Source organism: Myotis daubentonii, chromosome 11, assembly GCF_963259705.1.
Source record: "Myotis daubentonii chromosome 11, mMyoDau2.1, whole genome shotgun sequence".
Lineage (NCBI taxonomy): Eukaryota > Metazoa > Chordata > Mammalia > Chiroptera > Vespertilionidae > Myotis > Myotis daubentonii.
In genome coordinates, this window is record NC_081850.1 from 70,024,072 (window position 1) to 70,051,278 (window position 27,207).

Consider the following 27,207-nt stretch of genomic DNA (forward strand, 5'->3'; position numbering starts at 1 on the left):
ACAGAAGAGTTAAGTTCCCTGTGCGATTCCGACACTGGCTTTTGCTCTGGGCAACCTCAGCCTGTGCAGCACACAGCAGCGGGGATGGTACCTGTTGAGAGACCCTTAGGGAACTGTTATCACGTCTGTGGGAAGGCAGGTCCCCTAGGCAAACATCACCTACAGTGGTCCTGAGGCTCACTCGCCTCCTGTTGAGAATCAACTCCTGGCAGTGGTTGGGGCTTCCTCTGTGTCTCCAGGCCCACAGTCACACGTGTCGCCGGGCAGGGCACCGTAGAGTGTTTATTTTACAGTGTAAGATTACAGCATTACTTAGGCTTCTCAGCTCTCATAAGAGGTGATAAAACATTTATGATACCTCCTGCCCTCGTACCTCTGTTCCATTTCCATGTTATCCTTCCTTTTCAGGACTTGCCTCCATTAGACACATCAAGTCCTAAAAACTCAGAGCTCATTTGGTACAGAGAGAAACTCGATTATATCCGCCGGCAGAGTGCGGAAGGAAGGGCGGGTGGAGATGTATTTATTGGTTGCAGCCTCTGGGTGGAAACTCGCCAACTTTCAGCCCAGCGGTCTACGGGAATGCTCAGGAGGGCGCCGGCTAAGTCCCGGGGAGCCGTGCCAACGGGAAACTCTCCTGAAGAAGATTTATAGTAATGCGAATGTCAAAGTTCACTCCAAAATAAAAGAAACTCATTGGGCCCCATAGAACAGAGTTTGTAAGCTGGGACCCCAAGACCATATCTAGGCTGCAGATGAGTCTCATTGTGTCCACAGTTGGGCCACCCGTTTTTTAGAAAGTTTGGTTGCCCCAGATTGGAAAGATTTCAAATGAAAATATGGTGTGTGTGTGTGTGTGTGTGTGTCTGTGTGTGTCTGTGTGTGTCTGTGTGTGTGTGAAAATTACCTGCTCTGTTGACAATGGGCCTACATTCCTGACGGCAAGGATTAGCTGGATTTTTGTAGTGGACACCCCTTTAGAAAGATCACATGTGCTCTCATTTGCCACAGTCCCTACCTCTCCCTATTGTCCCTTTCATTCTATCCTGCTCACTCCCCTGTTTATGTCCACTGAAGACACTTGTGCTTCGGCCTCTCTTCACATATGTATCACTGCTTGAGGTGATACAAATGTCAAAATAACCTCTGGCCTGAGTGAAACCAAATGGATCCTTTAGAAGTTACTCAAAGTGCAGTTGTCCACGCTTATTCCAGCTGACAGCGTAGCCAAACTAATCCGTTCGAAGGAACTCATGAGTCATGCAGACTCGGAGGAGCTACTGTGTCAACTCTGAAAATCATCAAAAGGACAAATTCCCCTCCGTGGCCTTTTGTTGGTTGGGCTCAGTTTATGTTGGGGCTGAGGGTCCCACTGGCTTTGAGTGGCCTCAGGCTCAGAAAGAGCAGCTGGAAGACACAGGTGTCCTGGCCTCCCTCTCATCTCCAGTGGCTCATGGACGGCAGACAAAGGGGGGAAGCCCAGAGAGGCTCCGATGGGAAGGAGAATTGTACTGGGACTCAGGCAGTCAGGGAGCAGATGCGAGCCTTAGCTAAAGCCTTGTCATATGCAGAACAGGAGGGCCGAGAGAACGTGGTGTGACGCTGACAGGTGCCTGCCCGGGAGCCGAAAGCCCCGATTGGATCCGGTCAAGCCCTGATGTGGCCAGTGAGTTTGGTGCAAACCCCTTTCCTTTCTGAGCTTCAGACCCCCATTTGCAAAGCAGGGATTGGTCTAGATAAGCTCCAAAAACCCTCTCAGAGACCCTCCTCCTGGAGAAAGGACTGGCACGCTTAGTGGGAGAAAGATGCCGACTGAAGGGCAAGGCTGTAAAAAGGTTTATCTAAGGGCTCCAGTGGCTGCTCTGAATTTACAGCAACTGCACTAAATTATTCTCCTGGCCTTGCTATCTGGCTCCTCGGCGCATCCCCAGCCTCATCTCTTTCTCGTCTCTCCTCGCTCACCCTGCTCTAGCCATAGCAGCCTTCCGGTGTGGGGCTATGCCATGCAGAAGCCAGGGAGGGCATTGCCTCAGCCTCCAATGGCCTTCTGTTTCTCCTGGCAGAGTCCTTTTCAAGGCTCCGTTCCTCCTTCTAAAACCTGCCCTGTCCCCTTCCACCATCACACACCACTTCACACAGTGATGGGTTCAAATCCCAGCTCTGCCACTTACTGTGTCCCACCGTCTGTGAAGATGGCAGAGCCAGCACCCCAGGGTCCCAGTCACTGGGCCTCCCGCTTCACTGGGGGCCCCTGGTACATACTAGTGTGAGCACAGGCAGGTTCCTTCTCCTCTCGGAGTCTCAACGTTTGCATCCAGAAAAGGAGGATGAAAACAATGTTTGTGTCATGTTGAGAGCATTAACAAGGTCCCTGGTCCTTAAAAAACACACATCAAATGTTTTCTTTAAGGACAGAGACAGGGCTGCATGCATGTTTACACTGGCTCACAGCCTGGCCGGAGTTGAGCACATACAGTAGAAGGAGCACCAGTCCAGGAGCCATGTGACTTCATGTTTGGGCTCTCCCTCCCTTATTAGCTCTGTGATTCGGGGGAAGGAAGCACAGCTGCTGTGAGCCTCAGTTTTGCCTTCTAAGAAATGGAAAGCGTTCTACCTGGCTGTCAGCTGCCTCTGCACCCCTCCCTGGGACTCATGAATGGCAGTGGGATGGGGTGGGATGTCTCTTGAAACAGGAGACAACACTATGCAAATGTAGGCTCTTTATTATCTTTCCTAACACCAACAGCCTCTTTTCTCCAGAGGCAGCCCAGAGCCACTTGCTGCTTGGACAACAGTGGTCCAGATGTTGCCAACATCTGTCTGCTTCCCTGGCCTTTTCCAGAGAGAGAGAGAGAGAGAGAGAGAGAGAGAGAGAGAGAGAGAGAGGAGAGAACAAAGGAACAAGGAAGGGTCTTATTCTAGAAATGCGTGAACAGGTCTCACTCCCTCTCCCAGGCTGCCCTGGCCCCTCTAGTGATCCCCTGAGGAGGAGGGGCCACTTCTCATTCATCTCAGGGCTTCCAGGCCCCGCTCAGCGCCTGGCTCTAAGGAGTTTTAGGAAACTCCGGATGCTTGTGTTGTGGGACTCAGGGAGCTGCGTTTGCCTCTGGGAGATGCTGTCAGGCCAGGGTGGCAGGGCCTCTGTGTTCTCCAAGCGGAGATGTGAGGACCTTGAGATTCAAGTAACCTGGTTCTGCTCCTGTTTGCTGTGCTGCCTTGGGCAAGGCTGATACACGCTCTGGCTCACTCTTGGTTTTTACGATGGTAAAGTGATGCATCGTTGGTCCTACAAAGAACTGCCTGCCTGATTGCGCCCTGAATGTTATAGAACCTCTTAGGGCTGGGAAAGACCTGAGCAAGGTCCGCCTGTGAACAGTCTCATTTGGTTTGTTTGGTTTTCTTGGGAGAGTTGCAGCTTGGCAACTTGGATAATAAATAGCCAATGTTTTGGAGTGAATACTGGGTGCCAGGAACTTCACCCCAAGGAGCTCATTTAATCTTTACCATTCTCAGAGGTGGGCCCCAGCACCCCATTGATTAATCCCTAATGATTAAACAGAATCAGAGAGGAGAATGCACAGTTCACCCTCTTCAGTCACACAGCTCATCAGAGAAAGACTCATTTAAAATTCCTTCCAGGCCGCTGTGCTGCCAGGGACTAATAAGTTTGTCATCTCTGAAGGGAATCGAGAAAGATTCAGCCACAGGCTGGGCCGAAGCCAGGGCCAGAGCTACCCATAGAGTAGAGATGGTCAGCACTCGAAGGACCCTTCCCACCGTCTGATCCAGTCCCCTCTCAGATGGGGAAACTGAGGCTCTGAGAAGGGAAAGGGCTTGATCACTGTCACTCCTAAAGCTCCTGGAGTCAGGCAGACCTAGGTTTGAATTCTGTCACCTACATCCAGACGTCTCACTGTCCCTAGGTGAGTGCTCTACCACGGCCACAGACACACATGGCTGGCCCCGGGGACCTGAGGACGTGCGTACCTGGGAACCAGCAGGGCCTCTGGCCCAGGCCTCCATGGATGTGGGTCTGTACCGTATGGGGGCGGGAGCTAGTAGAGATGTTTATGGCAGCCTAGGCAGCTAATACGCCCAACTTCTCTAGAGGCCTGGATCAAGATGAGATTCAGAAACAGGGACGTCTCTGGGGCAGTCCCTATCCCACCTCCACCTGTTCTCCTGGGCTGTCCTGACAGGTTCCCTTTGAAGGGGCAGGACCCAGGCTCATTGTTCTTGTGTGAGCTGAGCCCCTCACCTATATGGGAAGGAGGCAACTCTGTGACATGGGCATTTTGGTTGAACTGTGTCTAATTCTAAACTTGAGACAGTTCCCGGCTCTACCAGACCTGAGCCTTTCAGCCGAAGGCTCTAGTAGCCCCAGGTGACATGTCTTTTTGGGTGGCTGGTTTGAGGAGTGATCAGATCACTGACTGTTTTAGACTAGGATGTCTGGGAAGCCCAGCGGGGGCTGGATCTGAGGGTGGCCTGGGAAGGACATAGATATAGAATCTTAGGGAGGGAGGTGAGGCAGGGCTTGGGGAGCCTTCTTGGGGTAGCCCAGGTTGTGATAGCAAGGTCTCAGCAAACAGATTTTGAGGCGTTATCGCTCACAGTGGGGGCAGGGGAGGTTACCAGGGTTACAATTGGGATGGTCCCTGAACAAGGACAGAAAGCACCGCCCAGCAGCTTCTCCTTCCTACAGTCTGTGGCCCCGGTTGCCCACAGTGTTGGCTGGGATGGGGGCATCTCCCAGAGAAGAAGGGTTACTAAGGGTAAGGTGGTCGGTGGCTGGGCAGTTCTCGCCTGACTGGGGGTACCTGGGAAATGCTGCATTCTATTTTTTAAAACCGCCAGAGACAAAGGAGCAGGAGGGTGAAGAGGAAAGGGGGAACCCTCCCTCTGGGTGGGTGCAGCAGGGACACTGGGCAGCCCTTGCTTCGTGCTCCTGTCTGCACACAGCAGCCTCCAGTCCAGGCCTTGCTCTTTTCCCTCCACTTGGCACTTTGTGCCTGACTCTTTGCCCCTAGTCAGTACTGCCCTGGGTTTTCCCTTCAGGCCCAATAGGGGAGTCCCAGGGCAATCACAACATGCCTACAAGGCCATTGGAAGCTCCATCACCAGGGTGTTTAAGTAGTGGTTTTTGTTTTGTTTTTGCTGGGAAATGGCAACAAAACTGGGCCTTTGAAAGACCCCTGGTGTGAAGAAACTTGATGGACAAACGAGGGAGGCATTGGAAATATTGGAAAGTCTCTGGATTTTCAGCTTTGCTTCCTGTGACCTCAGTTACTCTCTGCCCCAGTTACCACTGGTGTCTGGATGATTTGAGAGAGAGAGGAAGGGAGAGGGAGAGAGAGATAGAAACATCGATGATGAAAGAGAACCATCGCCATTGATAGGCCCCGTCTAGCATGCATGCTTCCCCTCACCCCTCCACTGGGGATCAAACCTGCAACCCAGGCATGTGCCCCAACCAGGAATCGAACCTCAATTGGTTCATGGGTGGACGCTCAACTACTGAGACACACTGGCCAGGTAGTTTCTTCCTTTTACACCATTTCCAGTACTAAGCATTCATGGGTGTGTCACTTTGCAACATAGAAAGTTCTTTCATAAATGTGATTCTTAATGGGGTTTTTGAAGGAAGAGGAAAAGGCCCTGTTATGACTGGTTAAAGGTGGGAAAGCTAAGGTTTCCCAAGCGAACCAATGGTAGCCAGGAGATGGAGGCAAAAACAGTGCTCTTTGAGCTAGATCATAGGTGTCTGTGTTCGTTGAAAGCTCCTGATTTCCATGCAGATGTGGGAGTGGGAATAGAGAAGAGGCACAGCTGTCATTGTCGTTCCACAGAAAGGTGGCTGTGCGTGAGAGTGGGGACTGATATCACCTCACTTTTCTACTTTCTGGTTCAGGATCTCCCAAGTATTTACAAGTAAAATAAATGATTAAACACATTTGGAATCCAGACCAACTTCCCCCTGTGCCCCCAAAGCAGGGAGAAGTAGTGAGAAAGTTGTCATGTTTGCCTTTTAATTGCCCTTCTCACCAGCTTTCTTTCTCTGGCCCCAGGAAACAACTAAGTGCAATGTTTTATATATTCTTTAAAGTAAGTATCTTCAGTCTTTTAACACTGGGCCAGGATTCAAAGATTATTCAACCCCAACCCTTGCCCTTTAGGGGCTATTGGCCTTTCAGGGTAGATGTATCCATTAATTCATCCATCCATCCAAAAACTATTTAGTAAGCACCCAGAGAACACTAAGTTGTTTTGTTACAATAGGGTAATAAAAAAGAAGGACCCACCTTATGAAGCTTTATTTTACTAGAGGCATAAACAAAGTTAGCTTATTAATGTAAAATATAACAGCAGGGGGAGATGATTATTCTAAAGGAAGTTAAAGAAAGGAGAAGAGATAGGGTACCTGTGATGGAGAACTGGGTCAGGGTACTGTCCCCAGGGGGTCAAGGGAAGCCTTCCCAATGAGGCTCTCTCTTAGTGGTAGACCAGCACTCCCTGGCCCACACCCACACCCATGATATCTAAAGAAGGCAGCTTACATGGGGAAGCTCCCTGCCAATATGCAAGTTATTTTGCATGTAGTAAGTATTGGCTCTGAGTGGCCTCCGGCTTCTATCTCAGAAGGCTGAGTTTTTACCCGCAACTACCCAACTCTGGAACATTAAGCAAAGTTGCCTCTTGAAAGCTCACATTCCTTGTCTGTGAAGAATGCCTTGCTCATGGGGCTTTTATGGCCACCTCTTTAAAAAAACGTGTGTGAGGGTTCTGCGAGTGTCCTGCAAGCTTCTTTAGCTTATATGGGGGCCGAGCCAAAACGAGGACATACCTTTTCTGATTTCTCTCAGACTGCCTTTCCTCTGCCTGAATTGTTAGCACCGGCTTTTATTGCCCACTGGCTGTGTCCCACACATTGTCTTGAATCTCTTTGTGCACTCACTCATTTAATTCTCACAGCAGCCTCAATCTTTGTAGACTGCTGCCTTCAACTTCCAGCTGAAGACGCCAGGCTCCGTAAAATGCAGCGACCCCTGCAAGTGGTCATTGCCAGCACCGGCCAGGAGCCCAGGGCTGTCGGCTCCAAAGCCTGCATTGTCGGCCATTATGCTGTGTGGTTGGTTATCTAGTCTTTCTGTCAGATCTTGGGTAGGAGTATGCTTGCTTGGAGGGGCCAGCCCACTCCCCCGCCTTTGCACTCAACTGTAACTGACATTGTAGAAAGTCCTTTTTCTTCCCTCTTCCTCTGTGTTTTGCACTTAGAAGCTATAAGAAAGTCTGCCTTTTTCTATGTTTCCCTCCAGCACAGAACTGATTGAACTGTGCATTCCAGTAATTACCTGCTCACTTATCTACTTCCCCAAACTAACTTCCAGCTCTTCCAGGCCTTATCTTTCTGTTCCTAAGTCCAGGCAGAAAATGTAGCACAGGGTCGAGGCATACCAGTAGGTGTAAGAACAGTTAAGCCAGTTACCACCCTGTACTGAATACATTCTATAGATCAGGGCTGCATGGTATATTTTACACACATCATCTTATCTAATCCTCACAGCGGGCCTTGTTGGTGAGTGGTGTTATTCCCATGTTAGACCTATGAAAACCGAGCCTCCTAGGGAGAATTTTCCAAGGTCACACCTTGTGGGAAGGGTGGGGGGGGGGCAGAAAAGAACTTGAAATCGTGTCTGTCTGCTTCCAGGCATGCCCTTAACCTGGCAAACGAATATATCAATGAATGAGAGCGAGGCTGTTCCCTGGTCACCTGAAGTTTATCTTCATGACTCAAAGAATAGGAAGAAAATCAATCCCATCACAGATGCTCTCTCCCCCCTCTCCATTCATCCGTCCCGCCTTCAGAGTGGGATTTCAGAGCGAACTGGAGAGGCCGCCTGAGGATATGGCGTAGGATACTGATTTGTGCTAAATGGTGCATGTGAATTATCTTCAGCTCTCTCAAACAAATGGAGAATTGCCAAACAGATGTAGGCATATTTCAGTCACCTGCCTTCAGAGAGGCATTTATTCATTAATTCCTTCAACAAGCAATTGAGGATCTACTATATACCATGTACCATTCAAATACATTCAGAAATAAATAAAGCCCTGCCCTTCCCTCCACCGCCTCTCAGTGTAGAGATGCCATAAATGCGTAATGAGGGCTATCACTCTCAGACACCAGGCTGCGTCTCAGGTACACAGCGTTAGCTAAGGATGCCCTCCAGGGCGCTCAGGGTGATGGGAGGGGAGCTGGCAGACAGAAGCAGGGATCTCTGAGGGGCCCGAGAGATGGTTTATAAACCCCGCCGGGGAGAGCAGGGTTCAGAAAGGCTTGTTGAGAGCGCATGACCCAAGAGCTGAGGTTTAAAGGACTATAGACCAAGAAGTGAGGGGAGGGCATTTCAGGCAGAGGATGCTTCAGATGGTGTGAGGGACAGAGGATTTGACTGCGGTAAGTACATGCATCTACAGCTGTAACATTGGGTAGGAGGCCCTAAGAATATACTAGTATATGTATATATCATCAGCTCAAAAGTGCTTTCATGTTCGCCTTTGCCTTTCTCAGCTAGAATATTGGAGCTGGAGTGACTGTTAAAAACCACCCAATCTCTGTGTCCCTGGGGTAGGTGTGGAAGTTCTGTGGTTGACCTCTTCCCTCCCTACCCACCTTCCCTCCAAGGACCCTCAGTCTGTTGCATGTTTCCATGTCTCTAGATCAATTTTGTTTGTCAGTTTATTGTGTTCATTAGATTCTACATAACAATAAGATCCTGTGATACTTGTCTTTCTCTGACTGACCTTTTTCACATAGCAAAAGATAAATTTTAAAAAATTAAATAAAATGTATAGAGTAAAAAAAAAAAACAATAACAATATACCATCCAACCTCACCTACTGGCCCCGAGATGGGGAAGGGACACGGTCGAGTAGGGGAGCAGCAGGAGCGAACCTGAGCATGAACTGGGAAGCTGTACAGACTAACTCATACCTGCAGTGGCGGGGATTGGTGGCCTTACCACCACTTTGTATATAATATCTCAGGAAACAGGGTCCCACATCAGCAAGGCTGCGCCTATCTCCTGAGATCGGCCACTCGTAAGCCACTATGCTAAATGTATCCTACAGTGCAGTCTCATTTCATCGGCTCAAACCCTCTCAATTTGGTGTTAGGAACTCAACTGACAGATGTGAAAACTGAGGAAACTCAAGGTGAGGCCCCTTCAAAGATGCACACCTGAAACATGGCCCAGCTGTGACTCGAATCCATATCTGCCTGGCTCATGGGCAGGCACTGATGTCCAGGTGTTCACTAGCTTTCCCCCCAAGAAGTCCCTCTAGGATCACAGCGATCTCCTGGGAGTCGGCCCCCATTCGGACCTGACCTACAGATGATGCAGGCACACTGATCTGGGCAGGGAATGAATCTCTTCCAAAGAACCACTGAGTTTCCACTTTATCTCCTTGGCATCATCTTGGGAAATAAAATGGTGTCTCTTATAGATACATTATAAGGAGATGATTACTTTAAAAGAAAAATGTTTCATGTTCTATAATGGGACCTACTTAAATGGGTCACCTGTGCCTCTCTAGAGGCAGAGAGATGCCTGGAGATAAAGATAGCTAACTATGACATACAGGTAGGCGTGAGTATATTTTATACATGTGACTAGATACATACATACATTACCTCCTTGCAAATCTTTGTTGTTCTACATGTATGTTCTCCTAATTGTTCACACATGTAAACCTGTTTCTTCATTTATTACGTGCCGGGTCTTTCATAACCTTCTGGGAGCTTACCCAGGGAAAACATGAACAAAGAGGTAGACTCCTTTCCAGCCCACTGACAGAATCCACACCTCAATGTCACTGTTGGTGCCTTCCTGCTCCCCCCTTGCCTGCCAGTCAAAAACCACGTCTTCTCACCCTGTGGTGTGTACTTTATTCCTACTCCATTAGCTACCTCCCCACTTTACCTGCCCTGAGTTCCAGTCTCATCCTCTCTGTGTGCCATGGACATCCGGGGCCGGATAACCTTTTGCTGTGTGTGTCTGTCCTGTGCATGTAGGATGCTTACAGATCCCCCGGCCTCTACCCACGAAATGCCCTCTCCCTAGTTTAACAACCAAAAATGTCTCTATTGCCAAATGTCTCCTGTCCTACACAATAAACAGCTCCCTTGACCAGCTGCCTGTCTCCAGTCTCCCCACCATACAGGTCCAATGTGATCTTGACACACCATTGCCTAAAAAATAATAAACCTGAATCCTTAATGCCAAAAGCCCGGCCATGCCTTTTGCAGTATAGCTCTGACCTGCGTTACCATCTTATTCTCCTGCAGCTCCCTCGGGGTCCAGGGTGCATTTCCTGTCCCGGGGACTGTAAGCCTCATGTGTCCTGGAAACACCCCAGCTGCAGGGCTTCATTCCATATATTTGCCACCTTGTTGTGTGCTCGCAAGAAAGCTTATCTGAGCCTCCACTTTTCATCCCTGCAATGGGTATAATCTTTTTTAAAAAAATCTATTTTTATTGATTTCAGAGAGGAAGGGAGAGGGAGAGAGAGATAGAAACATCAGCGATGAGAGAGAATCAATTGGCTGCCTCCTGCGTGCCCCCCCCAACTGGGGATGGAGCCCACAACCAGGGCATGTGCCCTGACCAGGAATGGAACTGAGACCTCCTGGTTCATGATGGGTCAATGCACAACCACTAACCCACACTGGCTGGGTGCAATGGGTGTAATCTAACCAGTAGGGGGAGCTACACAATGAGCATCTATGCCTCTATGACAAGGTAGAAAATGCTAACATTCCTTAAGTGAGGGTTAAGATGAATCGCTGGGGGAGGTCAGAGGGTAGAGGTTCCTCTGGCTGAGCCTGGAGAGGGAAGTTCCCAGAAGAGTTCATGGGGAGACTGCATTGAAGTTAGTGGTGAGATCGGGGTGGTGCTTGGCCATGCAGATGTGGGAATGAGGACAGCATTCCCGAAGGAGAAAGGGCTTGAGCACAGTCCCAGGATATTGAGTGGGAGCAGCGAGCTCCCGTGTGGCCGGGTATGTAACATGGCGCCTCCTCTGCAGTAGGCACTCAGGAAGGTTGGCAGCATGGACCAGTGAGGCAGACATTCTGAGAAGGGAACCTCAAAAACATGCGATTGGAGACGAGGTTTTCCACCAAGTGGAAGTGCGATTGGAACTTGAACTGTGACAGGGCAGGGCTGCCAGCTTCGTCCGTGGAAGGGGCTGTTTCCAGCTGTGCCTCAGGTATGGCAGGGAGTTGGGTTGCGAGCAGTGTATTAACATCATCACAGTGAAAGGCAATGTGACTGGACTTAGACCGGCCAAGGGATGGAAAGAGAGAGAAGCTGGTGGATTTCTCAGCAGCTTTGGGGGTGCTGACTCCATATTCTGCCTCAATACCATTTTAGGATGTTCTGTAAACTTGGGCAAGTCACTTCTCTCTCAACCTCGGTTTCCTTACCTCTAACACCAAGGGTTTGGATTATTTTTTTTAGTAGCCCCTCCAGCGTAAACCAAAACAGGCCTGAAAGGAGACTTCCCAGAGAGCTTGAGGCCCAGCCCTTTCCCTGTAGCTCTGTTGCTCTGCAGACGGCCAGGGGGCACCCCCGGGATCAGTAGCCCTCAGTTATGCTGGGACTGGCCGTGGCTGTCGGGACCAGACACAAGTGGCGAGAAGAGGCCATTACTTGGGAGAATATGCATGTTCACAACTCTGAGGATTAAAGGCCCGTGTTCTTATCACTGCTGAACAGAGTATTATAAATCCAGCCTTAGAATACCAAATCCCCGGCAGCTCGCGTAGTGAGGGAATATTAAAAAGGCCAGAGACAGAAATAATCAGTGTCCAAATGACACGTTGTCAAATAAAGCATTGCTCACATTATCCCTTTCTTTCCTTTCTCTGACTCCTTCTCCCATGCCCGGATATTTTAACATGAAAAATAGATTAAAATGAGTCCAGGCTGGATGATGCCGTTCTGACTTTCAGAAGGCTCTCTCGGTGGCGTGGTTTTGGGGTGCTTTTCAGTGTCTCCTCCCTATAGTTTTCTGTGTTTGCTGTGGTAGCAGGCCCATCAGCTGGAGGCTCTCACACTGGGATAGCAGCAGAGGGGCCGTGCAGGGTCCGATCAGGTGCCCCTTGGAGGCTGTGGTCAGAGCTGGTGCAGGGACTGAGATTTACCTGCCGCTGTACATCTGCGCAGGCTTGAGGCTTCTGGGTGTTTATTAAGCACCTTCTCCAGGCCAGCAATGCATCTGAGGCCGAGTACCGGTAGGGCAAGGGGCTGCTCAGGGCCTAGCATGGGAAAGCAGTCAACCAGATGATGGGATGGAGGGTGTGCAGCCAGGTAGCACAAGCTGGGGGATCCGAGAGGAGAGTACAGCCCCGCCCGCCTTGAAGAGGCAGAGACCTCCCCAGGAAGTGCTCTCCACATTGAGCTGCTGGGTGAGTAGAGATGAGCCCGTGAAGGGTGTCCTGGGTATTAGTTTCCAGGGCTGCCTTAGCAGATTCCCACCGATCGGGGGGCTTCACGCAACAGAAATGTGTCCCTCACGGATCAGGAGGCCAGCAGTCCAAAGTCAAGAGGTCACCCGGGTTCATTCATTCTGGAAGAGGGAAAATCCGTCCCATGCCCCCAGTCGCCTCTGGTGATTGCCTGAGTGCTTGGTATCCCTTGGCTTTATAGATGCATCCCTCCCACCTGTCTCCATGTTCACATGGCCGTGTTTGTGTGTGTGAGTGTGTTCGTGTCCTTTCCTCCTCTTACAAGGACAGTGGTCACTGGATGTGGGGCCCACTCAATCTAGTGTGCCCTCATTTTAACCACTGGCAACTGTGAAGGTCTTATTTCCCAGTAAGATCACATTTTGAGGTTGTGTGGGTATGAATTTTGGGGTCATTATTCAAACCATCACAGGGAGTGAGTGAGGCCCTGGGCTGAAAGCACAGCCAGCAGGGAGGAGGAGCTCAGCACATTACACTTTGGGGGGTGTAATGACTCAGGGTGGCTCAGAAGCTAATCGCTCAGGGTGGCTCTGAGACAGGGTGTAAGTTGGATGTGTGTGGCTGAGGCATGAGAAGGAAGCAGGCGTCTAGTCCTGAAGGGTCTTGGGTGCTAAGCTGGGGATCTGAACATTATTCTGAGAGTCATAGGAAGCCAGGGACTGGTTTCAGAAAGATGTGTGTGCGCACGCACATTGCGTTTTGGTTTGAGATAGAGGAAGAAAGAGGGTGAAGTAACGAGGCTGGTATTTGTTGACTTTTGTGCTGCCAGACCTTTTCTTGTTCTGTTTAATCCTTAGCATAACCCGTCTCATTGGGAACAATCAGCACATTTTAGAGGCGAGCCTATTGCAGCCCAAGGAGGCAAAATGCCGTAGCTGTGCCCTGACTCCTGGTTTCCCCGCCACACCCCTCTGCCCAGGACACATGCCCGCCCCTCTGTCTGTCTCCCTGAGGGATGTGAGACTCACTGTCAATAACAGGACAAGAGGAGTGCGCTGACCCTGCTCTAGAGAGATGTCTAGGAGGGAAGATTCCGAAGGGATGGGGACATATTCCTTCTCCGTCTCTTTCCCACTTTCTGCCTGCAGCTTAGTGAAATCTGACTGATAAGAAGGTATCACTCGTCACCCCGAGGCCTGTGTGCTTGCGATCTTGCAGGAACCAGCCCCAGCTCACAGACTGGCATTTCTGTTTCTGGAACTTGGTGCCACTTCTCCAACACGGTCCAGATAGAATTTGGTGTTGGGTCATCTCTGAGGCCAGCAGGGCCTCCGCATGCCACCCGGAGCCTTGTCCTCTTCCACACTTGCTTTCTAAAAATGCCCAGCCCTCTCCCTGCATCCTCTCCTCCTTCTCCACCTCCACTCCCTGCTTGCCCACAGCGCTTTCTCCTCTGCCAGGGCCTGGGTTTGCCTCTGGCGTGTGGACTCAGTGGCTGGGCACTGGCCCTGCCCATGTCTCCAGAGACAGCTCTTGCTCCTGTTTGACGTCCTAGTGAAGGAAGCCCGTGCAGAACGGAGCAGTGCAGTAGCCTGGACTGGTCCAGTGGACACAGATCGCAGTTCCTTTGTGGGCCTGAGTTACTCATCTGCTTCCTTTGGATAGGATGGCCCGCCCAGACAGAGGTGGCCAGGTGGTTCTCTCTAGCTCTTCTGCATTTGCACAGCACCCTCAGTTTGTCAGCGTCGTCAAAGCAGTGTTCAGATGTGGTTTGCAAGCAGCGCTGCTGGGTTGCATGGATGAGAAGCCTATGTACCATGTGCCATGAGCTCACTTCTAATCTCCCTCTGTGAGGACATTTTTGACCCAGTTTTATGGATGAGAATATTGTGATTCAGAGAGATTCAGGCCATTGTCCAAGATCGCCCAGCTCATATGTGGCAGCATGACATTCCAAAGAGGTCTTTCTGACCCCTAGCCTTCACCCCTAGTTGTGTGCTGTACTATTCCCAGTATTGTCAAGTCCAGTTCCATAGGGAAAGCGGGGACATCTGAGATCACAGTGAGTAAACTTGGAAATGATCTAGGATTGCAGGGCTGACAAGGGAGGGTTTGGGGGATGCAATGGGTCAGGGAGGGGCCATAGTTGCTGGTGAACTGTTTGATTAGGCCTCATCTTTCCCAGGTCAGTGCTGGTCCTGGATCTGATCCCAGGGTCCACACCCGTAATCAGGGTATGCAGAAGGGGCTGGGGTGAAGGGCTCTGGCCTTGCCTGACCCTGAGAGCAAGTAAAATCCCCAAAGGTGAGAAGATAGAGGGCAGACTCAGTCAAGATGTCCCAAGGGCATCAGTAAACCCAAATTAAAAGCTTCTGTGGATAGGCAGCCTCAAGATGTGCCCATAGAATCCTGGGTTTGAAAATAATCTTTTTCTTTTCCCTTCTCGGGATCCCCTCTCTTTTCATGCTCCCTTACTATCTTCCCCATGTTTTCCTCCCCCTGGCCTTCAGTGTCTGTGAACCACGGTGAGTGTAAAATAGCCCATGGCTATGCAGGGGAGAGCTGGGTTCATAGCCCTGCATGACCACACCCTGGCCTTTTTTGTACCAGTTGGAACTAGGATCGAATCCTGTGTGACTTCCAGCAAGTTCCTTAACCTCTGGGACACCCCTTTTTCACATTGTATTTAAACAATAGAAGCTATAAACCCTAGTACATATGATTGTCTTTAAATCTTTAAGATCAAATAACATTAAGTAATAGTAAGGAGAAGGCCTGCTATTGTTTTTAACAAGGTTTAGTGTTCTTCCTGCCTCCTTTCTCTCCAGTCTCCTTTCCTGTTACCTGTCCTTCTCACTCCCCCTCACTCCTCCTGTGTCTCCCTCCTTTCTTGTCTTTGGTGTAACAGCATGTCGCACATGATTTATGGACACAGGAACAATATGTTCTGTGGAGGGAGAAGGACCTGTTCTTGTTTGTTAGGACTCAGAAGTGATAAACTATATATACATTTTATGTTTTCTTGGCAGATTACACACACACACACACACACACACACACACACACACATGCACGTATACATAGATACACATGCTTATAGCTTTGTCTGGTTTAGTATCGTTTTTAAGTTCTGACATCCAGAGAAACCTTCCTGGGGATCCTGCAGTAGCTCATGGCCAAAGTCAAGGCCGGCTTATTAGCCGCACTTACCATCTGGCCACTTGTTAGCTCGCTTACCCGTCACCCCCCACCCGCTGTGGAGGTGATGAATCCCAGCTTAGAGAGCTGAGGGCCTTGCAAGAATAACACGATAGTTTCCCGATGCCGTCAGCAGGACAGCTGAGCCACGTTAGTGAGTACTCGCCTTGGCCTGAACAGGTATTCTCAGCAGCCGTCCCTTCTCCCCAGCCCAACAGGATGTATCCAGGGTGAGCACCTGCCATCTCTGTTAGGGGTTATACAGGTGGTTATCAGACATCGTCCTTGCCATCAGTGAGATCATAGGTAAGGAAGAGCCATCAGCCACAGGGCCGTGGGTGAAGGAATGTCGGCTTTAGAGCTAGAAAGCAAAACCAGACTGCACAAACACACGGAAATGAGGCCGAGACTCAGACCTCACTCTGCTGCTCACCAGCGGAGTTTCTGAGTCTTGATTTCTTCATCTCCCTCCTGTATACAACAGCGGGTCATCCTTCCTAACTGTGGGCTCACACAGCAGGGACTCAGCCAGGCGGCCGCCAGGCTCCCAGACGTAAAGCACAATGTGTAAGAGAGAAAAAGCAAGGTCGCTGAGAGGGCCCACCCCGTTCCTGGGAGATGTGCCTGGTGAACGAGGGGGAGGCCAGGAGGATGCATGCCTTCCCCCTCAAGCCCTGGGGAGGTGCTGTGGGAAACACAGGCTTTGCAAATACCCCTGCCTTTCAGGGAGCTCACGAAGCGGGGCGTTTCACGAATCTCATGAATCAAGTAGGATATGCTATAATATAAACACTTCACTACATTCCACTTTAATGTGTGGTGTACAGATTCAATCCAATACTTACTCTGGGGTTGTATTAAAAAAAAACACACAAAACTTTAGTTTGCCTTAAACTTTGATTAAAGGACCCCTAGAAAGACATTGTTTTCATTCATTCCACAAATATTTAGGAAGCATCTACTTTGTCTCAGGTCCCTTATTGGAAATGAAGCATTAAAAGGCAGTATTCCTGATAATGAAGGAAATAGAAACTATGCAGAAGTTTTACTTGACTTAGTCATCCTCTTGCAGCAGGATAGAAGACAGACTATCTCTTGAGCCCTCAGTGGACCCAGCCTAGAGAAGAGAAAGCAAGACTGAGAGAGTGTAAGCAAATGTCCTGGGGCCAGGCAGCTGGTGGGAGGCAGTGCCAGGGTTCAGACACTCCCCTGTGTGAAGCCGCAGCCCGGACTGTTCCCAGCATTTAGCAGTCTGCGTGGCTCTGGCATGTCCATCATCCGTCTCATTTGCTCCTTGTGGCCACCTTATGAAGAAGGAAGGGCAGGGATTCTTACTCATCCTGAGACATCCAAGCCAGGTTGGGAAAGAGCATCTCTCTGGCTTCAGAGCCATGGCTGGTGATTCCTGAGGCTTTATGAGCCAAATCCAGGGGTTTGGGCTGAGTGCGGTGGACAAGAAAATGCCCCCTGGCTCTCTAACCCCAAGAACAGCCGCCCATTTGCTGTCCTTCTTCCCTCCTGCTGCAGGGTGGCCTCATTGCTCTGCTGCTGCTGCTGCTGGTGTTCACAGTGGCGCTGTATGCCCAGCGGCGCTGGCAGAAGCGTCGCCGCATCCCCCAGAAGAGCGCCAGCACGGAAGCCACGCACGAGATCCACTATATCCCCTCGGTGCTGCTGGGCCCCCAGGCCCGCGAAAGCTTCCGTGCCTCCCGGCTGCAGGCCCACAACTCCGTCATCGGCGTGCCCATCCGGGAGACCCCCATCCTGGATGACTATGACTATGAAGAGGAGGAGGACCCTCCCCGGAGGGCCAATCACGTCTCCCGCGAGGACGAGTTTGGCAGCCAGGTGACCCACACCCTGGACAGCCTGGGCCGGCCGGGGGAAGAGAAGGGAGACTTTGAAAAGAAAGGTGAGTCCTCCTTGTTGCATCCCACCTTCCAGGGGGCATTTTGGGGAGCTGGGAGCTGGGAAGAGGCCTGGGAGCTGGGTGGTTGGGGGCACTGGTATTGTCTTCTGGGCTAAGCCATTTCCGATTGATGGCCAATCTGTGTTGGGTTATCGGAGTTTGTCTTCTCTGGTTCTTCCACAGTGAAGGGGGCGGGGAGGTGTCAGTGTTACTGGAATTGGAGTTTTGAGGAGCATCAGAAGATACACAGTCCAACATCTCTCAGGTATCTCTTGATTACTTCCCTTGATGGCCTTCTCACTACTTAGGAGAAAGCTCATCTCATTTCCAGACTCTATAATTAGAAAGTGTTGTTATCTTGAGTTGAAATGTGTGTCCCTGGCCTCCACGTCTGCAAAGAGCTTATCTTCCCTCTCTGAGGCATCTCTTGGGAAATTTGACAACAGGGGAAAAAACAAAAACGGCTCCTATAACTTCTGGAAATCAACCTCAATACACAATCCCAGTGTCTTCAGCTCCTCTCTCATGATGTAGTTTTCGGACATTTAATCATTTTGGACAGTGTCCTCTAGATGCAGATTCTCATTTTGGATTTCCTGGGGGTAACACCAGAACCCACACTCCTCTTCCGCAAGGTGGGAATGCTCCCAGGCTGAGCCAAGCGGGGCTTCCACCTCCCTCTCGCTCGCTCTCATGCTTCTGTTGATGCAGCTGGAGGTCGCGTTTCTATTTTACAGTTAGTCCTGGCTCATCCTGGAATGTTTGGAAACCTCACGCTCTTTTTCATAGATGCTGTTTCAGACACACCTTCATTTGGTCTGCTGGTGGACAATTCATGATGTGGACGTACACCCAATATGTCTTTCCACTTGTCTTTTTTTTTAAAAAAAAAAATATTTTATTGATTTTTTACAGAGAGGATAGAGAGTTAGAAACATCGATGAGAGAGAAACACCGATCAGCTGCCTCCTGCACACTCCCTACTGGGTATGTGCCTGCAACCAAGGTACATGCCCTTGACCAGAATCGAACCTGGGACCCCACAGTCCGCAGGCCGAAGCTCTATCCACTGAGCCAAACCAGTTAGGGCTCCACTTGTCTTTATTAAGTGTCTATGGCTCCAGCCGGCTTATAGACAGAATTTGGCGTTTGTCTTTAGTAAATGCTGCAGAGGCACCGCCCTGCCTTTTCTCCACAGCATCTTTGGGATGCTGGCGATATGGGCGGAAGGTTTGGCCAGGACATCCCAGTCCTGACACTGGCCCACTCCTCTTCGTGGGCTGAGAGGAGCCCTCACTGCTTGGCCCAGCCCTGCAGCTCTGAACTCTACCTTCTTCTCCTCTGCTCCAAAGATCTTGCCCCTCAGATGCATCTTTTTATAAGCTACTATCCCCCTCCCCCCACCCCCGCTACGTACAGGCCTCTACCAAGCCCCAAATGGAGAACAGCAAACATCTTCAAAGTGGGGAAGGGGGTCGCAGAGGCAGGTCACTGACAGTTATTTTGTTGGACCTCCTTTTCTTCCCCCCTCCCTCCCTCATTCCCTCCCTTCCCCAAACTGGAAGGTCACACACAGTGGCCATAAAGAACCTTCCCTCAGGAGGTAGAATGATACAGAAGTCACGTCTTGAATTGAGCTTGACTAGCTCTGGGACCAGGGACAAGTTGCACGGGCCTCTCCCATTAAAGAGGCGGGACACTGTACCTTTCAGGGTGGTGAGGGCACTTAAGGGAGAAGACACACCTAAAGGGTTTGGTGAGTGGTCAGTGTCCAGCACGCGTTTCTGTTATTGCTGCTCATGCCATCGGTCTTCACAGTCGTGTCGCTGTGCCGCACCCTAGGATAGGCACTGCAGCGGAGGTGAGGGAAGCAGAGCCTCTGTCCTTAACCTCGTAGTGTCCTCCTGGGAGAAAACTGGGGATGGGGGCGAGGAAGCTAATGCTTAGGCCCACGTGGCCCTGGGTCTCTGTGTCACACAGCGAGGACGTGGCAGAGCCGTGGTCAGAGCCCAGGTCCCTGGCAGCAAGCCTTGGCTGCCTACCAGAACCCTTGCTGTAGACACCTGTCCTGCCCACCTAGCATCATGGGGACGGACAGCCCATTTCACTGGGAGGTGGGGCCGTGCAGGTCCCGTGTACCTTAACGAGAACACACACAGTCTTGCGATTCTGGCTGCTGTGCGTGTTAACTGCCTGCAAACCCTCTCTGAGTTGCTCTCATGGTGCGAGTGTGTATGTCGGGGGGGGGGGGGTTGTGTGGAGGGGGGGGGCTGACACTTACATGATGGAGACAGCACAGGGAACAGAATCGTGCCGGATCCAGGGGGTATACAAGACAAGCTGCCAAGCGGGCAGGGAGGCTGCTCTTGGCCTCCTCTTCTCCGTGCTCTTTCCCTCGTATTTTCTTCCGAGAAGAACTCTGTTCAGACAGTAACAAAGCCAGGCCCTTATTTTCGGAAATCTTAGCTCTAGTGTTGAGAAGCACAAGAGAGAGATCCAAAGAGAGTGAGTGGTGGATGCTGAGGAGTAAGGCCCGGTCCTCCCTGCGGGGCAGCTGGGGCAGTGGACGCGAGGGAAGTAGAGGTGAATGGATTTGACTGGAACCGGGCTCTTCAGTTCACCGCCGCAAGGCCTCGGGCAAAACTCTCAGCCACCCTGCAATCCATGCCTTCCTCTCACCTGTTTTCATCTGAGCAAAAGTAGCTCTTCAGATGTTCCTCTGAGTAGACTTTACAGTGACGTACAGTCTGAAATGAAGCAAAGCACTTTACGCAATACTGGGTCCCAGCCACCGTCAGGGCAGGACGGGAAGGGAGTAGGCGAGATGGAAGTAGAGGGCACACTTTCCCTGACTCCTGGTAGGACTCTGGTCACCCTAACCCCTGGGACGTGGCTGCTGGTGGCTCTTGTTGCAGCATCATGGCCCCTGCATCGCTGTGCGCCTGGTCCTCCTCGCCTGGACAGGAGAGGGACGATTATGTGGCAGATTGCAGATCTAGCAGCAGCAGCTCAGACCACATTTGTGTGTGTTGCCCCAAGTGGCCCCTGAGAAAGAACCAGAAGCTATCTCTTCCGGGCGGGGGGGGGGGGGGGCGGGAACCTGGGCACAGCCGTGCATTTGGTCACGCAGGGCAGGCATTCAGAGGCTGGGCAGTCCATGCAGAAGTCACCCAGCGCCCTTGGACATGACCTTGCCCGGGCTAATCCCGCCTGTACATTTCACAGTTAGACTTTGCCTATGCATTCACACTGTTCCATCCCCCTTGAGCTCCGTCTGCCTGCTTTCTGGAGAGTGGGAGGAGGAGGTTTCATTACCAAGCGACAACTGGTTGGGTTCCCGGGTGCTAGGCAGGTTTGACATTCGGGGGATACACACCTGTGTGGTGGCACCTTTGTTAAATATTGAAGTTGTTCTGTGCCTGTTGGTAAATAGCTCACAGCCCTGGAAAATAACCCCTCCCCCCACAATGCCCTCCTGCTGCCTGGCAGTCCCAGCCCCTCCCCAAGGGCCCTCCTGAGGTGCCCACTGACCAGGGCTGGGGTGGCATTAGGACACTGCTCCTGTGTCAGGGCTGGCATCCCATCCTGCTAGTCGGTGCCTGTGCTTAGAAGTTCTCAGGTATGTGACTGTCACTCCTGATACCACCTCTGAAGTGAGAGCTTGATCATGTCAGGATGTGAGCGCTCAGCACTGTTTGGTATATAACAGAAACCTGATACCTTTTAATTCCCATTTTTCTTATCTAGCTTTAAATGTATGTTTCCCTTCCCACAATATTACACATGGAATTGCAAGGAAAATAACAAATCTGTCACTTTATCAAGGGATAGGGTACGGGATTGCTGAATGGATATTAGGGTTCCTTAATTTTGTTTTATGATTGTGAGAGAAATGAATGCTCTTTGTAATAGAAGGGAGGGAGGGAGGGAGAATGGGAGGGAGGTAAGAAGGGGAAAGAAATGAGAGAAAGAAAGAAAAGAGAAAGACATGAAAGAAGAAAAGTCTGATGGTGTAAAGCAATAACTAAAAGTCCTACTTTGTCTCTATCCTATCCCACGGACAGGATCCAAAGGGTAATTCTTCATAATAGTTTGACATATATTATTCTAGCATTTTCCAAAGTACACAGATACACACTGATGGGGCCATCTCAGCCACATACACCATTCTGAAGCAGTTTGATCGTTTACCAAACAATGTAAGAAAAGCATCTTTCCATGTTGGCCCTGCACGCCCATCTTACTCTTGTTGAAAGCTGTATAGGAGTCAGGAATATGAGTGCACAAAAGGCACCAGCATTTACTTTATTACCTCCTGTTGGTGATCATTATCTCAATTTTTTGCAGTTACAATAAGTTGATAAACATCCTGTACCAATACACACACACACACACACGTATGTATCTTGTAAAGCGTGAGACTATTTCTGTAAGAAAAATGCCTAAAAGCATAATCTCTGCATCAAAGGGTGCACATTATACATCTGCAAGAACAAATTACACATTTTGTAGTTTTGCTAAGTACTGTCACATGTATTCATTTTAAAAATTGGTCTTATACTCTCCAGGGCAGCTACATACACTCTCGCATACCAGTCTGCACAAACATCTACTATCACATCACATTGGCTATGTGTATATCATCATGGACCCTCCTAGCCTTTATCTATTTACTTGGCATCACTTTATATGTGCAGTTTTCTCTTTTGATTTTTTTTCCTAATTAACATAGCTCCACATTCTTCTCTTTGTGAAAAGTCTCATAGTCACCCCAAGCTAGGATTCTTTTGCAGGGGAGGGCGGTGCAGGATAAAGACTTGCCTTTTTCTCCTACTGGTGTTCAGAACTGAGGGTGGAAGAAAACGAGGTGTGGCCTCATATACCAGCAGGGGCCCCAGTGACAGAGAAGGAGGGCGGGGTCATGGTCCCTCTGACATGGGGCCAGTCGCCTAAACATTAGTGTCCCTCAGGATCACAGACCAACACGTCCCAGGGTGAACGGGACCTTGGCTGAGAGGATGGGGAGAAAGCAATGTTTACTGAGTCCCTATGACAACCAGAATGCTGTCCTGTGCATGGTCTCGTTGAGCCATTTGTAATTAACCCCGAGGGGCAGGTGGATGGAAGGTTGGCTGGGAGACCAGTGCTGTTGCTGCTGCGAATGATGACAGCTGACCTCTGCTTAGCAATAGCCACTGTTCTGGGGACTTCCCAGGAATTATGCCACTTACACCTCCCAGTTACCCTAGGCCAGTGATGGCGAATCTTTTGAGCTCGGCGTGTCAGCATTTTGAAAAACCCTAACTTAACTCTGGTGCCGTGTCACGTATAGAAATTTTTTGATCTTTGCAACCATAGTAAAACAAAGCCTTCTATTTTTGATATTTATTTTATATATTTAAATGCCATTTAACAAAGAAAAATCTACCAAAAAATGAGTTCGCGTGTCACCTCTGACACGCGTGTCATAGGTTCGCCATCACTGCCCTATGCGTTATGTACTAATATGGCCTCCACTCTGCAGAGCCGGAGACTGAAGCAAGGAAGGCTGAAGAGGCGTATCTGAGGTCACACAGCTGGAAAGGGGCAGGGCCAGGGTAAACTCTGGCCCGGAAGCCCTCAAGGCCAGGGGCAGAGCTGGGATGCGAAAGGCCGACACCACAGGGAACCTCATGATGCTTGGGAATGCGCCAAGCTCTTCAGTCCCAGGAATAGCTCAAGTGTAGCAACCACGAGCTCCCCACAAATCTGGGAAGAAAAGTAGGTAATTAACATCTGTTCTCCCAGGCAGGAAGCTGCTCCGCAGTGATGCTGAGCTCAGTTGGCAGAAGGGACTTTGCAACTGGGAGGTCCCGGTTTTTTGGAGTTTTAGTGGTCCCCACGGGTTCGGGGAACTCATGTTTGGTGTCAGTAAAGCACTCTAGGGTGACAGAGAGCCGAGGAGCCGCCTGTTAACTTGCCCTCTCGCAGTCCCTGGGATTGCCATGCAGATGTCATCCTTGTACGGTGCCTTCTACAATTCCAGGGCTCTTCTCAGTCAACGCTCCATTCGGTGCCTTGTCTCAGTGTCCAGGCGTCTTCACACAGAGGCTCCAGCCTAAGTTCGCAGCCTCCTCCCCTTCCCCCTGCCCATAGCCCCTCTTCAAGCCCCACCTGTCTTCCCGGTGTCCCCACACACCTCATCCTCACACACCTTCCTCTCACGTGTGGGTGTTTCCTCCTCCTCCATCCTCTACACAGTGGTCACTGTTAGGACCCACCGGGTTACAGAAGTCTCATGCCTAAAGTTTTCCCAGAATTCTCACTGTTCTTGATCCTCACGCTCCATGCTCCAGCCAAATGGCCTTCTGTCTTTTTTGTTTTGTGTTTTTTGTTTTTTTTTAAAACTTGAAGAGGTTCTTCCTCCACAGGCCCTTTGCGTACGCCACGGTTATCTTTTCTTCGAAAGATTCTCTTTCCTTCCCCCATCTGTCCTGGCTGACTTCTCATTATGTTGGTCTTAGCTCGAATTCAGCCTCATCAGATAAAATCTTTTCTCTGTGAATTCTCCTCTTCTGTCTTCTAGCCACTCTCCTGTTTGTTTCTGTAGTAGTTCCTTTTATTATTTGGATTTATTTGTTCAGTATTTGAATCCTCTTACTAGACTCAGAGCTCCATGCGATTGTGTACCGGGTCTGGTGGGTGTGTTCTGTGTCTGATACAGTGACAGGCACACGCAGGTGTTGAAGGATGTTTTGGGTTACTAGGTGGAGGAATGGATAAATGGGTGGCTGGGTACATCCATACCTGGGAGCCTCCCTGCAGGCTGGGAACCTCTGCGTGGACTGTGTACCTGTTTCTGAACCGTACAAACTTCATTTAGTATTTTCATATCCGTGATCTGCTGAATCTTCCCATCCATCTCATAAACAAGAAATTATCAACATTTGGAAATCATCTCAATACAACTGAACGTAACAGAGCCATAATGTGAACCCAGCTTTGCTGGACTTCCAACCCCCAGCATGTTCAGAGGATGGCATGCATTAATCCTGCCCATTTATTTGATCAGGGGAGGAAAGGCATATACTGAGACGCTAGCAGGCTAAGTCTTTTTTTTTATCACAAATGTTGAACAGCAACCCCAGTGAGAACTGTATTTTGCGCAGTGGTCACACATACATGCGCGTGCATGTGTGTGCATGTCTCTAGAAGGGTTTTGCAGGAGAATCCTTACACTTGTTGCACGTGACATGCTCTGACATTTTCTATTCTTTGGGTCATCTTTTAAATGCCAGTGGCAGCCACTGAATTGATTGCACAGTTTATGAGTGGGTCGTAACCTGAATTTCAAAGACCTTTCCGGCCTCAGAGAGGCAGTGCTGTGCTGGGAGGGCTGCAGGGGGACAGGTCCCGCGTCACTGGGTCTGGGATGGGTCCTGCAGGTGCCCCTAGCCCAGAGACCTGAGGGTGTTGCAGTCCGAGGGACAGAGGGTAAGGGGAAGATGGGGGAGCTTCAGGGGTGCCTGAGACAGGCGAGGTGCACAGGGCAGCACTGTGTCTCCCCACACCCTCCCTCTGGCCAACCCATGGGTGCCTTTCACCCCACCCTCTGCCCACTGGTCCCATTATCTTCATACTTTTAGGTGGAAAGGGGTCATCCTACCCTCACAAAGGACCCTCTGTGTCTCCTCTATCTTCTTTCCTTGGCCATTTTTTTCTCCCCGCTACCTGCTCACCCCACCCCAAAGGTCTTCCCCTCTGCTCTCTGCTTGGGAAGCACCACCCATCCCTCAAGCTCCAGCTCCGCACCTCCCCGTTCCCACCTGTCCTGGAGGCCTGGATGGAGGGTCTCACCGAGCCCTGGAAACTCCACTGTCACAACAGTTCCTGTTTGGACAGAGTCTTGCGAGAGCTGCCTGAGCTCCTGGGGACAAGAGGAAGGCAGAGGCACAGATCATCTTCGCCGGGGCAGGACTGCTTTAAACGCTTTCACACTCTGGGATTCAGTGGAGGGCTTTCGCACTTTGGGATTTTGAAAGACAGGCTGTCCAGCATGGAAAGAAGATTAGTTTGTGCATGGCTTTCTTACACCGAAGTGCCCTGATGCCCTAGTCTACTGGTTGGCAAACTGTGGCTCGCGAGCCACATGCGGCTCTTTGGCCCTTTGAGTGTGGCTCTTCCACAAAATACCGACTTCTGTGCATGGGCCACGAAGTTTTAGTCGCACTGTACATGCGCGCCCGCACGTGGTATTTTGTGGAAGAGCCACACTCAAGGGGCCAAAGAGCCGCATGTGGCTCCAGAGCGCAGTTTGCCGACCACGGCCCTAGTCCCTCTTCTTGTTCAAAGCGCTCTTTGAAGTCTGCGTTGAGCAACATCCCAGAGGCTGTTCGGTGCCTTCTCTCTCCTCTGCCCCTGCATCTGCCGTTCCTGCAGAGATGGGCTGACATTTTAGTCCCTGCATCTGCTCTTTGGGTACACCTCACCCTCATTACTCAGTCCTGTATCCACTCTTCACTCGCTTGTTTGCCAGATGTTTGCTGAGCACCTACTGTGTGCAAGGCTCTGTGCTGAATGCAGAAGATACAAAGCAAGATGGGCAGCCGTTTTCTCCCTGAGTCTCACAGTTTAGAGGGCTATAAAACAGCAATAGCCTCTTTATTTTATTTATATTGCCCTTTAGCATGTATAGAATGGCTTCATAAACGGTATTTGATAATCTCTGCATGCTGCTGACCTGTTTGAGAGACAAGGAGCCTTACCTGGGCTCAGAGAAATCAAATCACTCACCGCACGACACAGAACAAGCAGGGTGGTGAGCCTCGACTCAAACCCTCATTTCCAGAGTGCAGTACATGACTGGCTTACATTTGCTATATTGTACTTCTCCCTGCAGCAGCCTGAATATCATTTGGCAGCCAACTGGTTCCATCTACATTGTCCTCCCTCTCTTAACTTTAAAGGGCATAAACCCTTGTATTGGAAGTATTCAAACAAGACCGGAGAGCCATTTGTCAAGGATGCTGGAACAGGGTAGAGATTCCACACCATCCAAGGAATCCCTTCTAAGCCTCAGCTTCTAAAGTTTGGAACTTAATCTGTTTCCACTCCATTTTCTTCTTAGTACTTCTTGGGAAACAAAGGGGACTAAAATCTGTGGTTGAAAAGGTAGGTTTCTTTAAACCAGCCAGCCTGGAAAGTATTCAGAATTGAGAAGTTTGTTTTGTTTTTCTTTTTAACTCCAGCTGGTCACTGATGGAATGGTAGGAAGTTCATTTCCACCCCAGTTAACCATGCCACCTAGTGGAAGACCACACCCTAACTTGCAGCAAAGCTTTTTGGGCTTGATTTCTGGGCCTTGGGCAGGGGCTCTGGTGCCTAAAAGCCTGGGCTTGGTGAAGTGGGCAGGGCGGCAGGGGGTTGGGGGAGAGGTGGCGGGGCTGGGGAGAGGGGTGGTCGGGAGGGAGGTGGGAGGAGTGGCAGAGCTTCCACAGACAGGAGCTCAGCTCCCCAGCCAGCCAGCTAGCACACTCTCTAAAATAAGGTACAGACAGAGATCTGTCATGGGATCACAAGCAGGAATGTCCCCAATGCTGTCACTTCCCAGCATTAATTGCCAGGATAGCAAAGCAAAGGGACAGTCTCT

General features: G+C 50.3%; 1 protein-coding gene across 2 annotated transcripts in view; it reads left to right on the forward strand.

Annotated features, from left to right (window-relative positions):
- Positions 1-27,207, forward strand: part of ASTN2 (astrotactin 2) — a 742,933-nt gene that overhangs the window by 145,455 nt on the left and 570,271 nt on the right. For both annotated transcript variants that reach the window (XM_059657840.1, XM_059657842.1), the window contains exon 3: positions 17,198-17,582. In XM_059657840.1, the coding sequence (XP_059513823.1) occupies positions 17,198-17,582 (385 nt within the window). The remainder of the gene's footprint in view (positions 1-17,197; positions 17,583-27,207) is intronic.